Consider the following 15,576-nt stretch of genomic DNA (forward strand, 5'->3'; position numbering starts at 1 on the left):
CTCCACATATCTTAACTTTTTTTTCTCTTTTTTTACATTTTCAATTTTTCTCTTTTTTTACATTTTCAATTTATCATTTCCTTCTGTAAAATTCCATAATCTGATCGCCTAGTTTTTTAATTCATTCTTTAGCTGCACCCATTTCACTCTTTACCCTATATAGTTGCATTTTATATTTCAACTATTACACCTAAATAGTTCTACTTGGTTCTGTTGTATTATTTCATATTCTTCCTCCATATTATTAACATCTTCCCCTTATCTCTTTTAGTATGCTCACTTTGCTGACTTTTAAATTTTGGACTGTCTATTCTAAACTCTCTTAATGGTGTCTGAAATTTGGCCTGTGATCTCATCTTCCCCAGGGAGTACTGGCTCCTTGGGAGGACAGGGCATGGTTCTAAGGTGAAATCCAGGCCCTCAGCCCAGGAACTCAAGGAAGAGTAAGGGGTAAGAACCTTAGGCACCACAAACCTGCACCCTCCAAGCTACTCCACAGTCTAGGATTTCATCCTTATCAACTTTCTCCTAGGAGAAACAACCTTCAGATGAGGCACTCCTAAAAACACAACCCGCCAGTCCTAGCATTTGGAGTTCAACAGTTAAGGAGTCAATGCCAAAAACCAGTCAATTCCCACCCATTTTCCTTAGCTTCTTACTCAAAACAGGGCTTCAGTGCTGCTCTGATTTTATTTCTTAGACCCCTGTGAGGGGACAGGCATCAATGTCATCAATGCAAAGGAAGACAAGCAAAAGGGGAACGTGTTTTTTTTTGTCTTCCTATTTTAACATCCTGTCCTGGCTCCAGGCTGTCGCCTCACCCACCATACGCAGCAACTCAAAATGAATCCTTCATCTTCCCAAGGGCTTTTCACACTGTTCTCTGAATCCTGGTATCATGAGGTTTTTCTCTAAAGTTATTCTAGGTTTAATCTTCAAAGAAGATGAAGTAATCTGTGCTAATTCAGCATCTTGGCAGGAACCAGAACGTTCTCTAGCAGGCCTTTCCCTGGGTGGTTTTTGACAATTAACTGAAAGAGATTAAAGAGCTGAGTGACACTGCTATGTTGAAACTCCTTCCATTCCCATCTACATATTTACATAAGGTTCTAGGTGCCTACATCTTTAAAAACTAAAACAACAATACAATTGAAACTGAATGCTGTCTCTTTCTAACAATAAGTAATGGTCAATCATAGATGAATAAAGTTTTTGGGGCGGGGAAATGCAGCCCTTATCTATCCAGTACAGAGATGCATTTCCAATATAATTGTACTTGTGATACTTAATAATTATAGCAGATTATAATTATGTTCTCTTGATCAGTTATGTACTAATAATCATAATGATAAATCATCATTAGGTAATTTTTAAACATTTAGAACCTTAAAATCACAGCAAATAAAAACAAAATTAAATATGTATTTGAACCTTTTTGTTGTAAGATAAGACAAATTATAGGATGATTAATAAAAACCTTTCAAGCAAAAATATATATTAGGATAAAATTTTGCGAAAGAAGTGGAATAGAAACAGAAATTCAAAGAAAAGAATGAATAACCTATAGTTCCTGTTAAAGAAGAGATTGATCACAAATTTTTACAAATGGATAAGACGAATGTCCTATTCATGTAAAAACAATATTAGTTTTATTTTTAATTATCAATATTAAGGAAATTATATCCTTTGCAATTAATTAAATTTAGGGTGAAAATTTTTTAAGCTCTACCTAAAAATATCCTAGGAGATTCACCATTTTTTCAATACTCTTTTTGGAATTACTCAAGCATAAAAGTTGGAATATACTGTTCCAAAAAACACCTCACTCTTTTTCTAATCTATGAAACCAGCAATTCTTCTAGACTTTTTGTCTTTCCCAGTCACCTGAAAAACAGTTTTGAGTCCTTGTACTCCTTTATCTAATATTTCTACTTAGTTGAAAAACTGTTGATTCTCTTCCTAACATCTGATTTTCCCCCTCCTTTCTGTTCCACTCTCTTTGCCCGAGTTCTAGTCTTCATCATCTCACCCAAGTCCTATTTCAGTGCCCCAACTTCTTTTTAAAAAAAAAATATTTATTTACTTATTTATTTGAGAGAGAGACAGAGAGATAGAGAGAGCATGTGGGCAGGGGGGTGTGGGGAGGAAGGGCAAAGGGAGAGGGAGGGAGGGAGAATCTCAAGCAGACTCCCCACTGAGTGTGGAGCCCAACATGGGGCTTGATCCCACAACCCTGAGATCATGACCTGAGCCAAAATCAAGAGTCAGATGCTCAACTGACTGAGCCCACCCAGGTGCCCCAGTGCTCCAGCTTCTGCTTGCCACCAAGCAAGCTGTACCACACACACTGTTGCCAGATTATTCTCCCTGAAGTTCTGTCTGTCTTGCCAGCAATACATCTACCAGCCCACTAACTGATGGAGCTGACCTGTGAGGAGTCTCAGACACTTGCTACTTGTCCCCAACCTGTTCCAATGCCCATCCTGTTTCCATTAAGACCCTGACTCCTACTTTACTCTCTCCATCAAGATCTTGCTTCTGCCCCTAAGCCATGACCTGTGTGTAAAGCTCCCTCAAGACCTTCAACTCAAATTTACTGCAAGGGGTTTTCCAGCTTCTTATTCTCTCAGGCAGGACATTCCATTAGAATAGGTGTTCTCGTCTCAGAGTCTAGCCCACAGACCTCATCCAAGTCCACCCAAATCACCCTGTTAAGGGTCAGAGGGACAAAGGAGAAACTCGAGTAGGTTCAGCTGTGATCAGGGTCCTGCAGAGCCTTCCAGTAGCAACCCACTGTCAAACAAGCTGGACATAAAATCTCCTCCAGATAAGTGAAGGTCTAGAGTAAAACAGTTCTAACCTGCCTTTACAGCTTAATTTCCCACTACCTCCCTACATGTCTTCTTATGGTTCTAGAGAAACAGAATTACTACTGTGCTTCATGTTCTCTGAATATATTGCACATCTTTTTCTCTATATATCTTTGTAAAGTTCTTCTTATCTAGAATCCCCATCCTTCTTACCACGACTGTAACACTAATTTCTACTTTTACCCGCTCTTTCAGAGCCAGGTCACATATTACCTTCACTTTAAGTAGTTTTTGTAATCCCCTAAAGGAAATGATAGCTCTCTTCTTGAAAACCTAGCACTACTACTACATGATATAGTTCCATGTCATATAGCACTCTCTGGTACATTGTATCATATTGTATTATACAGTATTATATAGCACATTATATATAAAACATATATTTTTATCTTTATAGAACACATGTCATTGTATACTTATATATAACATATAGTGTATTTTACATATCATTTATGCTTATATATACACACACACATTATGGTATACTCATTCACTGCCTGTATTTTTATTTGAAACCCTCTATTAGGCTGTGGGCAACCTGTGCACAGAGGCTGTGCCAAACTCATCCCTGTGTCCTCTGCAGCACATAGTAGTTATGCGATAAATATTTACTGATTATTAACTATCTACCTATCATTGGATATTGAATAAATCTCCAAGGTTCCTGGTTCATGAGCTGCTTTGTAACATAATTTTTATAGAAACCTTCATTAAATAGGACCTTGACATATTCATATACACAAGATAATTCACAATTTAAGAATAACTAAAAATAGTGAAATAAAGCCAAGAGTTTTGACATATTTAGGATGAAAGTATACAGTCAGAAAAAAATGCCCCACAATTAGGCATCAGAAAAGTTTCATTCCCTTATGTAGAGTGTATATGTTAAGGTTAATGGTCAAAAGCTAATGACAAAAACGTGGATAATAACTTGTAAAAAGAAGGGCCTTGTTCACACACTAGGAAAGACCATTCTGAGATTAGACGCACACCCTGATGACAAGTGCCTTCATAAAGTGTGACCATAAAAAAAAGTACATTGTACTTTGTGGTAAATTACTTAAGGAGAGAGACTGCGTTTTATTCATCTTTGAACCCCAATAGTGCCTGATGGATTAAAATCCAAAGATACTTGTTAAAATCAATAGACATTTAAATGACTTCTGTCCCATTTAAAATAAGCCACCTTGCAAGACTGATGCGCTACAACAATAATTTCCTTCATTTCAAAGAGTGTACGTTGTTCTCTACCATCTATGACAGCAAGTTACAACTTTTTAGCCTGAGATTCAAGTCCTCTCACAATTCTCTTTCCTTTTTTAAAAGTTCGTTTCCCACTTCTTTCCTTCGAGCATTTTCTCTGCCAGTCAGATTGAACTTCCTGATTTTACACTTGCTTGCCTCTGTATCTCTGGTCTTCTTATGTCATTTATCATTTTCTTCCTTGATTGTATCTTTTACATAGCTTGTCTCTCTTGCCAGGTTATAAGTTCCTTATATCAGAGACCATATCCTATATATATTTAATGATATTTTATTTATTACCTAGCACAACATGGTAGACACACACACACACACACACACACACACACACACAATCTGTCAAAGGAATTACCGAATGTATAAATAAAACCGAAAGAGCTCAAATCTGGAAACTATGACAAGCCATAGAAGAAAAATATTTCCTTAATTTATAGCTGCGTTCTCAAATATAAGTAGGCATTAAAGATACCTAGGAAACTTGTTAAACATGCAAATTCTTGGTGTTAGTTGTCATAAGGGGACTTGAAGGAATACCAAGAAGCAACTGTAATTGCCTAATAAGATGGAATAAACTCCCGAGCCACTGTTGAGAGGAAAGAGGACAGGAAGGAAGAAACAGACTCGAGAGGACCGCAGGCACACTCCTGGCCCTGGGAGTCATCATCAAACTCTCCCTTTGAAGGAAAGTCATTTCTTGGCTGGTTTTCCTTACATCTAATCTTTGACTTTTGAAATCAGGATGACAAATGTGTTTATTTTAAGTTCCATTCACTTAAATGTACACAGAGAAGCTATGACTATTTTTCTCAGAACCCTTTGCAGATATATACCATATTTCAAAATGCACAATACATAGGCTGAATCATAAAAACTTTTTATCCAATAAAGCTCTTTGAAAAAATGTCACTACATGTTAGATATTGCAAAAGATAAGCTTGGTTATAAAGCAGCCAGGTACTGAGAGAAGTAACGTATTCTTTTGAGATTATTTCAAACAGAGGGTATGAATTACAGGAAGGCTTCAAGTTGTTAAGAAGAAAAGAGTTTTGCCTTTCAGAAGTTTATAAAATGCCAGTATTCTAAACTTCATACACTGAACTCCTTAGGGTAGTCCGATATAGTACACGCTGTCACTTCTCTATCCATTTGGCAAAGACTACATAGAGACAAATGTTACAGAGGCTCAAAAATGGAGACTTCTGGAAAAATGACCAAAGCCAGAAATAAAGTTGTACTAATTAGAAAACAAATAATTAAATGGCCAAACCCAAATGTTATGTGCTGCTGAAAAGAGAGAGATTTCTATGGCACACCATCTGTTTTACAGTTTTTGATTTTGCTGTACTACAAATCTCCTCAGAATGGTTTTGCAAGGATCTAGCTGCTAGCTCATTTGCACAATTACTTTAGCCCAGAAAGACTTATTGCACAGAATCATTCAGAGATCAACACATTCACAGAAGAGGGCAGATATAACCCAGCTTTCAGTGAAGACTGGTTTTTTAGCCCTTCAAGGAAAAAATATTATTCAAAACAATGATTAGAAATTGCCAAAGGAAAACGAGAGAGTGGAAAAGAGGAGTGATATCACTGTAAGTTTCTGATCTGTATCTAAACTTATCACCATCAACCCCTCTGTCGGCCAGTCTAATGGAAACTCTTCATCTCGTCTTGACCTCTTGGCAGCACTTACCCAGGAGCTGACTGCTCTCACTTTCTCCAACATTCTTCTCACCTAACTTTGCTGGCGCTACTCTCTCGATTTTCTTCTCCTCACATCAGCCATCCCTTCTCAGTCCCCGTGGCTGGCTTCTCCTCTTCTGGATGCTGTGGTGTCCAACGGCAGGCTGCTGGGGCCTCTCCTCCTTTCTGTCTTTTCTTCCTAACTTATCTCTGCAGCCTAATGACTCTACATGGCGTCTGTACACTCAGGATTCCAAAATTTATATCTCCAGCTCGGACTTCCCCAGTTCCAGACTCATATATTCGATTATCTATTTAATATCTCCACTTGGATGCCACACGGGCATCTCAGACTTTGCATATCTAGTATGGAACTCTTGATCTACCACCCTCCCCCTGGAAAAAAAACCCTATTTTTCCCACAGGGTTCCACATCTCAGTAAATGGCACCATCATGGTCCCACCAGCTATTACAGCAAAATCTGGAAGTCATCCTTGATTCCTCCCTTATCCTCATTCCTCCTCTAAGCCACCACCAAGTCCTGTCAACTATATCTAAAAGAATACTGCATTTATTACTCTCCAACTCTGTTGCTACCACCCCATCCAAGCCACCATCATTTTGCAACAATTCCACTGCAATGTAAGCATACCAGGTATCTCCAGTGTGTTGCACTGTATCTAGCAAATAATAGATGTACAAGAATTTTTTCATAGATGAATACTGCTTGGCAATAGTTCCCATCCGTCTTTAGAGATCTCCAAACTCATTTCTCGGAAATTTTCTGAGATACCTACAGACCTATTCACTTATTGAATCATTCACTCCTTCAACAATTATTGAGTATAGATTAATGGTATTAGGCCCAATAACATATCTGACAGTGTCTCAAAGATGACAGAAGTTTGTTTCCTGCTCATGAAAAAGTCTGGAGGTGGGCAGTCAAGGGCTGGCACGGCAGCTCTGTGAGCTAAAAGCCCTGCTTCCTTGCATCCTGTTGCTCTGCCATCCTCAGTTTATGGATTCCACTTTATGGTCTAATATGGCTAGTCAAACTCCAGCCATCCCATCTGTATTCCATTCACCGGGAAAGAAGATGCAACTGAGGAATGCCATATGCCCTCCATTCAAGGACACTTCCCGAAAATTGCTCCTACTTCCGCCATCATGATAACTAACAAAAACTGGGGATAACCAGCAATGAAGACTAGATAGCAGTGTTTCCAGCTACAAGTGAGGATCCTCGTTACCAGAGAACAAAAGGAGGATAATTATGGAGAGGTAAGTAGCAGCTTCTTCCAAGGTTCCTATTGTGACCAGGTAATGCTCTGGTACAGGCATACAAAGCTCGGTAAGACACAGGGTCTATGCTGAAGGCAGTACGCGTGATGGGGGAAGCAATATGTAAATGAATAATTACTCAAGATTTCAGGCCAGGTAACAGCCACTCTTCGAAGATCTTGGTTTTTCTAAGTCCCCAAAGATTCCTTGCATCCAAAGAGTTGTAAGAGAAGTGGACTCTTCCAGGCTTTACGTCACTTATCTAAACAGACTGTTTCAATATTACAGTTTTCATATTGGGCGTTTCCCAGCTCTCCTCTACCAGACTTGATACCGTCATGGCATGGAGCAAAGGAGTTCATTTAAGCCTCTATAAACATATATAAACAACTGTGGTAATAGTTTTAATAGTTTGAAAATACCCATTTCAGAAATGTGTTAAGACTCAATAATTTTTTTAACGTGTCAGAAGATGAAACTAATTGACTGTTTTAGGACTATATATAAACTACAAGACCAAAAAAAAAAAAAAAAAGCAATGGTAGCATGTCAAAAAGAAGTAATCTTGTAACTTACTGTTATCCACTGGTTATCTAGTAGTTCCTTAGCTGTGATTCTGTGAGCAGGATCTACTTTCATAAGCTGTTTCAAAACACTTTTAGCTGCAAATAAGGGGAAATCCTGAAAATCTTATCTTAACTACAATTTTTTTTAAAGATTTTATTTATTTGAGAGAGAGAGAATGAGAGATAGAGAGCACGAGAGGGAAGAGGGTCAGAGGGAGAAGCAGACTCCTCGCCGAGCAGGGAGCCCGATGTGGGACTCGATCCTGGGACTCCAGGATCATGACCTGAGCTGAAGGCAGTCGCTTAACCAACTGAGCCACCCAGGCGCCCTTTAACTACAATTAATACCATACATTTTCCAGTTTATTTAGGATTAGGTCTATATGACATGAAGGGAAGATTCCAATTATAAAATAAATATCATCAGAATAAATGGCTAATAAACTTTCAGGCCTAAGGTGAGGTTTGATTGCCTGGATTTGCTGGTTTATGATCTACAGTAAAACTGGGTTAGATGATCAGCAATTTCCTCTTCAATTTTTATTAATGTAATTTCTGTTTTTGTTGGAAGTTTTGACTACAACAATCACAATGAAGAGATCACTATTCCACAAGTAAATAGTGTTTATTTCTATGGTAAATTTAATGATGAAACAGAGATTGAGAGTATTTGAATTATTGGCCAAGTTTCTTATATTACATACATTTGCTTTAGTAAATAATGACAGATCTATACTTACCACAATCACTTATGGACTCCCAGACTGGATCTTCAAAATGTAGTTCTCCCTTTCTTATTAGCTCAAAAAGCTTCTCTTCTGAACTTGCCAAAAATGGTGGTTCTCCACATAATCTACAACAAAGGCAATCATTTTGTTTAGATTTTTTTTAAATAATCAAAATGAAGCTATTAAAATTGGAAGTAGTGGTGCTTCAAATTTAAGTAAAGGATAGCTAGAGGTGGGTATCTCTCTCTGGTTGTAGAAATGGGAGCAAAGGAGGTTTTGCAAGATCAGTGCTGGACCTTATATACATCGAAATCTCCATACCTGCACATGACCCAAAGGTCTTCCAGATGGGGAAAACTAAACTTAAAGAGGGCCAAAATACAAGCAGGTGTGTGATTTTAAGTGCACAAATAATAGTGGAGATACACTTCAATGTGAGCAAAGGTAAGGTAGTGCTTAAGGTACATAAGTCAAACTGGACTTAGGGGAAAATATATTGAGTTATCAGAGTCCAGTGAGAGTTTTCAGAGTCTAATGACCATGTAAGGGTTTTATCCATGGTAAAATACTACACCAATGTTAGTAAGAATAAACCAAGAATAACCCTGGGGTCTATAGGCTCTGAGTCAAAGCCAAAAATCCATTAAAAAGGCCACAACTCTTCAAAAATGGTATACAAAATGAAGACAGTCTAGATGAGGAGAGTCAGATGATGATGATGATTTGACCCTTCAGTCTGGAATGAAAGCTGAGCATACATAATGACCAATATCAGTAAAACCACCAGCAGTATGTATAAAGTAAACTTGGGCTTGAGGCACATTCCGTAATACAGGGACTGTGTGTGTTCAGAATCTTGTAAAAGGAAGTACTGTATTGGAGTGCCTCGGTGGCTCCATCTGTTAAGCCTCTGACTCTTGATTTCGGCTCAGGCCATGCATGATCTCAGGGTCATGCGATTGAGCCCTGAGCCCAGAGATGGCTTTGCACTGAGTGTGGAGCCTGCTTATCCCTCTCCTTCCCCCTCAGCCTCTCCCCACCTCATGCACATGTGTGTGCTCTCTCTCTCTCTAAAATAAATAAATAAATAAATAAATAAATAAATAAATAAATAAATTTTTTTTTAAAAAAAAGGAAATATTGTACTATATCTTAGAAAAGGCATGGCGAGACTGTGCTTCAGTAAGTAATCCAGTCCAAAACTACAAGAACTTGCTTAAAAGTCGAGTTCAATTCCTCATAATACATTCTGGACAAATGTTAGCCATCATCTTTACTGTCTACCCCAACAGCTGAGTACAATTCTGTAGCCAACAACCAGGTTTTCCCAATGACAACCAGACAGAAGCTGGACCTGGGCTCGTCACAGAGGCCACACTGTATGCCTGTTCTTCAACTTTCAGGATTAGATTTTTCCACTTTATTGCTGAAAGAATAAAATGGTATAATCCCATTATACTTCCCAAATGCTAGCCTATTATGTACATAAGTATATGATCTCTAAGCCTCCTAGCACTTAGATTTTTACTGATTTTTAAAGTTCCACTTTAAAGTTCTTTTAAAATCTTTGCCATGAACATTTTTTGAATTAATCTAAATTTAATAAATATTTTACATGATAATGAGGAAGATGATGACGATTTCCTAGGGAAAAAAGTTGCTTTTATCCTTGTAGTTTATCAACCTAGGCTGGAAAACAGAGTTTTTCATTTGCAGTAGCTTCTTGTTAAGAGATCAGTATTTATCAAATTGTTCTGCAATCTCTTATTTTAATACTTTTTATTTCTCCAGCTCGTTCTGACCCTCCTCTCTCTGATCTTATTTGCCTCACTAGTGTTTAGTTTTAAAATGCAATAAAAAAAAAAGCCAGAAAAATGGTCTTATGGACAATTACTATCTATTATAACAAGTACAGGCCAGCAAAAGCCCAGCTCATTGAGTCTGTTAACAACCAGTGATATGCACATTCACCAATTTCTTAGCTGTTCCTGCATTGCCTGACTAGCATGCAACTATAGCTTAAGGGCTGTGTTTAAAAAAAAAAAAATCCCACTTTTTTCTGTCCTTTGCAATTTTACTTTCACAAAATGTATCTAATGGTTGGTCAATCAGCAGCATATGAAATTTTATGACAGCAATTTTCTGCACATCCAGAAAAGGGAATCCAAGACATGAAAAATGCCTCTAAAGCCTTTCTATTATTTTCTGTTGCCTATGTCATAGGAATCACAACAACAGAGGATAGTACCCGTGAAGAGTATTTATGTTAATTTCACCTTGAGAAAATATGTTATCATTGTCCAATTAAGCAGAAATAAATCAGGGGTAACTGATAAACAAGAAAATAACCCCCCTGGAGAAGGTAATATGTTTGTGCCCTTGGTGAAAGAAATTATCTATAAGAACACCGGGCTCAGGCAAATTAATGAATAGGCACTGATTAGCTAAGTAAGAGTCTACCGTAAAGGAAAAAAAGATGTCATTATGATGATATGCAGCCGTGCTCTGAAGCAGAAAAATTAAAATTATATCTTTAAGAAGGGGAAAAAATTTTAGATATGTACTACACTATCACTTTCTTTAACAACAAATTCAAACTAAGCAGCAGCAAACACCACATGAATTGTGTAATAATAGATTACGTATATTATGTTTGACTTGTCTGGAAATTCTTACAAGTATAAAACACTAAATTAAAATAGTGATATTTTTAATTAAAAACTAAGGCTCAGAATTTTTACGGTATGATTCTAATTAGCACAAGACAATGATCAAAAACTTTGTGAATACATTTATACTTTATGCAATCTAAGCAGTGATGTGTGTTGACCATCTGAGTTACAGCTACAATCACATCTTCCAATTTCTACTGCCTGTGTATTCCATTTCACAGCACTGTGAAAATGGAACTACTCTGATGTCAATATTTAGAAATGATCTGGAAGAGGTAGTGCACAGTGAAATCTTCAATATGACCATAAAATTAATGTTGCATCAGCATAAAAATGTTCATACTCACCACCAGGCAGAACAATGGCCACTAACTTTTCAGAACACCTCTTAGACAATTCGCTTTAATTCAATTTAACAAACATATATTGAACACTGACTACATGCCTACTACTGTACCAGATACAAGGGATGCAAAGATGAATAATATAAGATCTCTGTCCTTCATGGAATTTAGAGCAAGGAAAACAAAAACAGAGAAAAAATATACATAATCTAATAATTATATTATAATAGTATAATCTAATTTTTAAAAGGGCTATAAGAACACAGGAAAGTGAACAAGTCTATCAAATTCACACATGTGCAAACTTTCCTGATGAAATATTACTGTTTTTCTTTCAGTGTTATTGTTTTGCAGGCATTTTTGGCATGTTGCTTTAAATCCTCTGTGGAAGTGGGAATGTAAATACATAATGAGTGCAGTAAGTCTGCTGGGGTAGATAGGAGTTAGGGAAACAGAAGGCATTAATGTTTGAGCTGGAGGGCCCAGGAGAAAGGTTAGGAGAGAAGTAAAAACCATTGTAAGCGGAAGGAACTGCATGAGCAAAGACTCAGAGACATGTGATCCAGGGTATGTGAATCATGAAGAACGGCCTAGAGTTGCTGCAGCACACAGCAGGTGCATGGGATACACAGCTAGCCCGAGACTGGAAAGGCATGCTGGAGCCAGGTTACTTGCCGTCATGCCATGTTGGGAGGCTCTGACATTCTTCTATAACAAAGCAGAATTATCAGAGGTTGGGAATCAGAAAAGTAGTACAATCAGATTGGTGATTTAGAAAGATAATCCTGACAGCCATATGAAGGATGAACTGGGGAAGGAGACTGGAGAGGCAGGGAGAACAGTCAGACAGACATTGTAATATTCTAGAAGATGGATCATCAGGAGAAATGATACAAGTAAAGAGAAATGAAGGAAGAGGTGAGGACACTGCAAAGGAAAAATGAACAGGATGTGGGGTTTGATGGAATCTTGAGAGTGAGACAGAAGGAAGAGCCAGAAACAGCAATGTTTTCAGTAGCAGTCAGAGGATTGGAAACTATAGAATAGTCCCCAGATCCTGGGCTGAACCCCTGTCTAGTTAGTGTTCACTTCTCACATATGCCCGGTCCATAGGGCAGCTAAGTGCCAGGCTCCAGTACACTCTCTCTATCTGATGGGCTATAACTGAATCTCTGTAGAAAATACAAAGAAACTTTCTGGTCTGTGGCAAAAGATCAGAGAGGTGTTAAGCAAGTTTTTCACTTGGCTCAGGTATTGTAGCATTTATAGGTCCATGAAAAGCAAACCTGTATGTTATAAATTTATAGTATTAAAAAACTATCTAATGGATGTAGCTGACAATTAATAAGAGAGCTTTTAGAATGGCTTCCCAATTGTTTTTTCAGTCACTTTTTAAAAACTATATTGCCGAGTTTTCATTTAAAATCTATGTAATTCTAGGGGGTGGGGTGGGAGGGACGGGGTGGCTGGGTGATAGACATTGGGGAGGGTATGTGCTATGGCGAGCGCTGTGAAGTGTGCAAGACTGTTGAATCACAGACCTGTACCTCTGAAACAAATAATGCAATGTATGTTAAGAAAAAAAAAGAAGAAGAAGATAGCAGGAGGGGAAGAATGAAGGGGGGAAAATCGGAGGGGGAGACAAACCATGAGAGATGATGGACTCTGAGAAACAAACTGAGGTTCTAGAGGGGAGGGGGGTGGGGGATGGGTTAGCCTGGTGATGGGTATTAAAGAGGGCACGTTCTGCGTGGAGCACTGGGTGTTATGCACAAACAATGAATCATGGAACACTACATCACAAACTAATGATGTAATGTATGGTGATTAACATAACATAATAAAATAAAATTTAAAGGAAAAAAATAAAAAAATAAAATCTATATAATTCTAGTCTGCTGTTAGAGACTATCAATTCATTTTAAACTGCACATTTAGCAGGTTACTTACAGAAGGTACATTATGACACCTATGCTCCAAATGTCACACTGCTGGCTATAGTCGTGGGCATTGATAACTTCAGGGGCTGCCAAATAAGCAGAAATGAAATAATATTAATAATACAATAAATGAAGTTTAAATGCTTAAACACAAAGCATGAAAAATGTGCTGATGTGTTGTAATTTATTCCCCCACAGGGAAAAAGAGAACCAACAGCAGATGTTAAATGAATAATGTACAGGCCTTAACAATTGATGTCACTGTACTCTCACTCCTGTCATTTAGCTTCTAATGGAACGATGGCATAAACTGTGTAACTAAATGTACTGCTCTCCGTTCCTTTGAAATTGTTAAGAAATGATTTTGCAAAGATTGTGTAGTTATAGTAGAAGACAACAATATCTCAGTTCTTTTCCCAAAATAGAATTGAATACATGCCTTAAGTGGATATAATTTAAAGCAAGCCCAATATGTGGAAATCTGGATTCACAGAGAAACTAAGATAAATGGTTATAAATCATTTTAGTCAAATAATAATAATAATAACATCACTCCTGTGACAGAATGTGAATTATTTTCCACATTTTCTAAATGAGAAAACTAAGACAAAGAGAGAACTTCTACAACATAACTGGATTAAAAAAGCCAACTAGGGCTAGGATCCGGGTACTCCTGACTCCCCAGCTCTGTGCTCCATACTTTACAATGTGTTCACAATAGGGTTCCTCTAAACAATCTTCTCAAAGTACTTGTGTGTGTGTGTCTGTGTGTAGAGTTTTTTGTTTTGTTTTGTTTTGTTTTACTTTAAGGTAGGACATTTTAATGATTAGATTACTTAATAATGGCTGGCTTTTTGAATGGCTTTTAAAATGTCACATATGGTATTTCAGGAATAGTCTATTGTGCCTTTATGGCTAGGGGTCAAATATCTTTCTTTAAGGAAAAAGAAAGAATAAAACAGATATAAACATAAAAATGAAATATAGGTGTATATATTTCAATAGAACTTTAATGTTTACAAAGCACTTTTTTATAAATTATGTTATTTGTGTAAATCATGGGAAGAATCTTGTGAGATGGGGATGTAGGCATTTGGCTCACTTTGCCAGTGAGGAGACTAAGGTTCAGGTATATGAAGTGACTTGCCTCAAGTGACACAGCTACAGAGTGCCTCCCACATAAAAGGTGTTTTTATTTCAGAAAAGTTTCATTCTCCCGCCCTACGCACATGCACGCACACACACACACACACACTCACACACACCTTTTATAACTACTAAAAGCAAACGGCCTTTCACTTCTTCTGGCTCTTGTCAAAGGAACTAAAAATCAACAAAAAGGAACCAAAAGTAAAGAGAAGAAACAATGAGCAAAGGCTCAACTATAGATAATTAACAAAACTGAGTTATTCGTTTCCATATCATTGAAAATTACTTAGCATTTTCCTCTAAGCAACTATTATTCCTTACCTCTACTTAAACTCTTTAAATACTGAATCCCTAAAGTTCAAGTGGCTCTTGAACAGCGAGTCACTGACAAAGGCAAGTCTGTGACTCGTGTCCACATTGGGTGCCCCGCACAGTGGGGGCCGGGATGGCAGCCTCGGTCCCTCAGAGCCATCTTAATGACCGGGGGTGTTTCCGCGTGCGCTGCCATCACAGTTCTCACAGGAAGGCAGAGGCCACAGTAACAGTGCCAAGGAGCCATTTAGGAAGTCAGCAAAGCTCTACAAACCATCTGTCTTCTCTCTTGTTCTCTCACTTGTTATCAGTGTAGACAGCTAATAAGCAAGCATAAAACTCAGGGTGCTTGGATATATTTTCCTCATGTAACGACAGACCAGATGTCTTTTGCCAACAGGAGGATATGAACAGAATCTAAAGTAGCCTTTTCCCAAATAAGATAAAACAGTTTCAAAACTTAATACATCAAAGAGGCAAAAAAAGAAAACCAACCCAAAAAACAAAAAAACAAAAACAGAACTAGGTATACTCCTCAGCAATAAAAATGAATAAAACTACTGATACGACATGGGTAAGTCTCAAAATCATGACATGGAACAGATGAAGACAGACACAAGAATGTACACTGTCTGGTTCAATTTAAATAAAGTTCTAGACAAGCAAAATTAAGCTTTGGTGATAAAAATCATCAGTGGTTGCTGCGGTCTGGGTGGGAGACTAACAGAGAGGAACACAAAGGAATTTTCTGGGGTGATAGAGAT

The 15,576-nt window shown here is 37.7% G+C and overlaps 1 protein-coding gene across 7 annotated transcripts in view; it reads right to left on the reverse strand.

Annotated features, from left to right (window-relative positions):
- The window catches only part of STK33 (serine/threonine kinase 33), a 146,360-nt gene that overhangs the window by 34,333 nt on the left and 96,451 nt on the right, over positions 1-15,576 (reverse strand). For all 7 annotated transcript variants that reach the window (XM_027579012.1, XM_027579011.1, XM_027579007.1 and 4 more), the window contains 3 exons: positions 13,362-13,437; positions 8,408-8,520; positions 7,678-7,763 (listed from right to left, as the gene is read on the reverse strand). In XM_027579012.1, the coding sequence (XP_027434813.1) occupies positions 7,678-7,763; positions 8,408-8,520; positions 13,362-13,437 (275 nt within the window). The remainder of the gene's footprint in view (positions 1-7,677; positions 7,764-8,407; positions 8,521-13,361; positions 13,438-15,576) is intronic.

This window comes from Zalophus californianus, chromosome 11, assembly GCF_009762305.2.
Source record: "Zalophus californianus isolate mZalCal1 chromosome 11, mZalCal1.pri.v2, whole genome shotgun sequence".
Lineage (NCBI taxonomy): Eukaryota > Metazoa > Chordata > Mammalia > Carnivora > Otariidae > Zalophus > Zalophus californianus.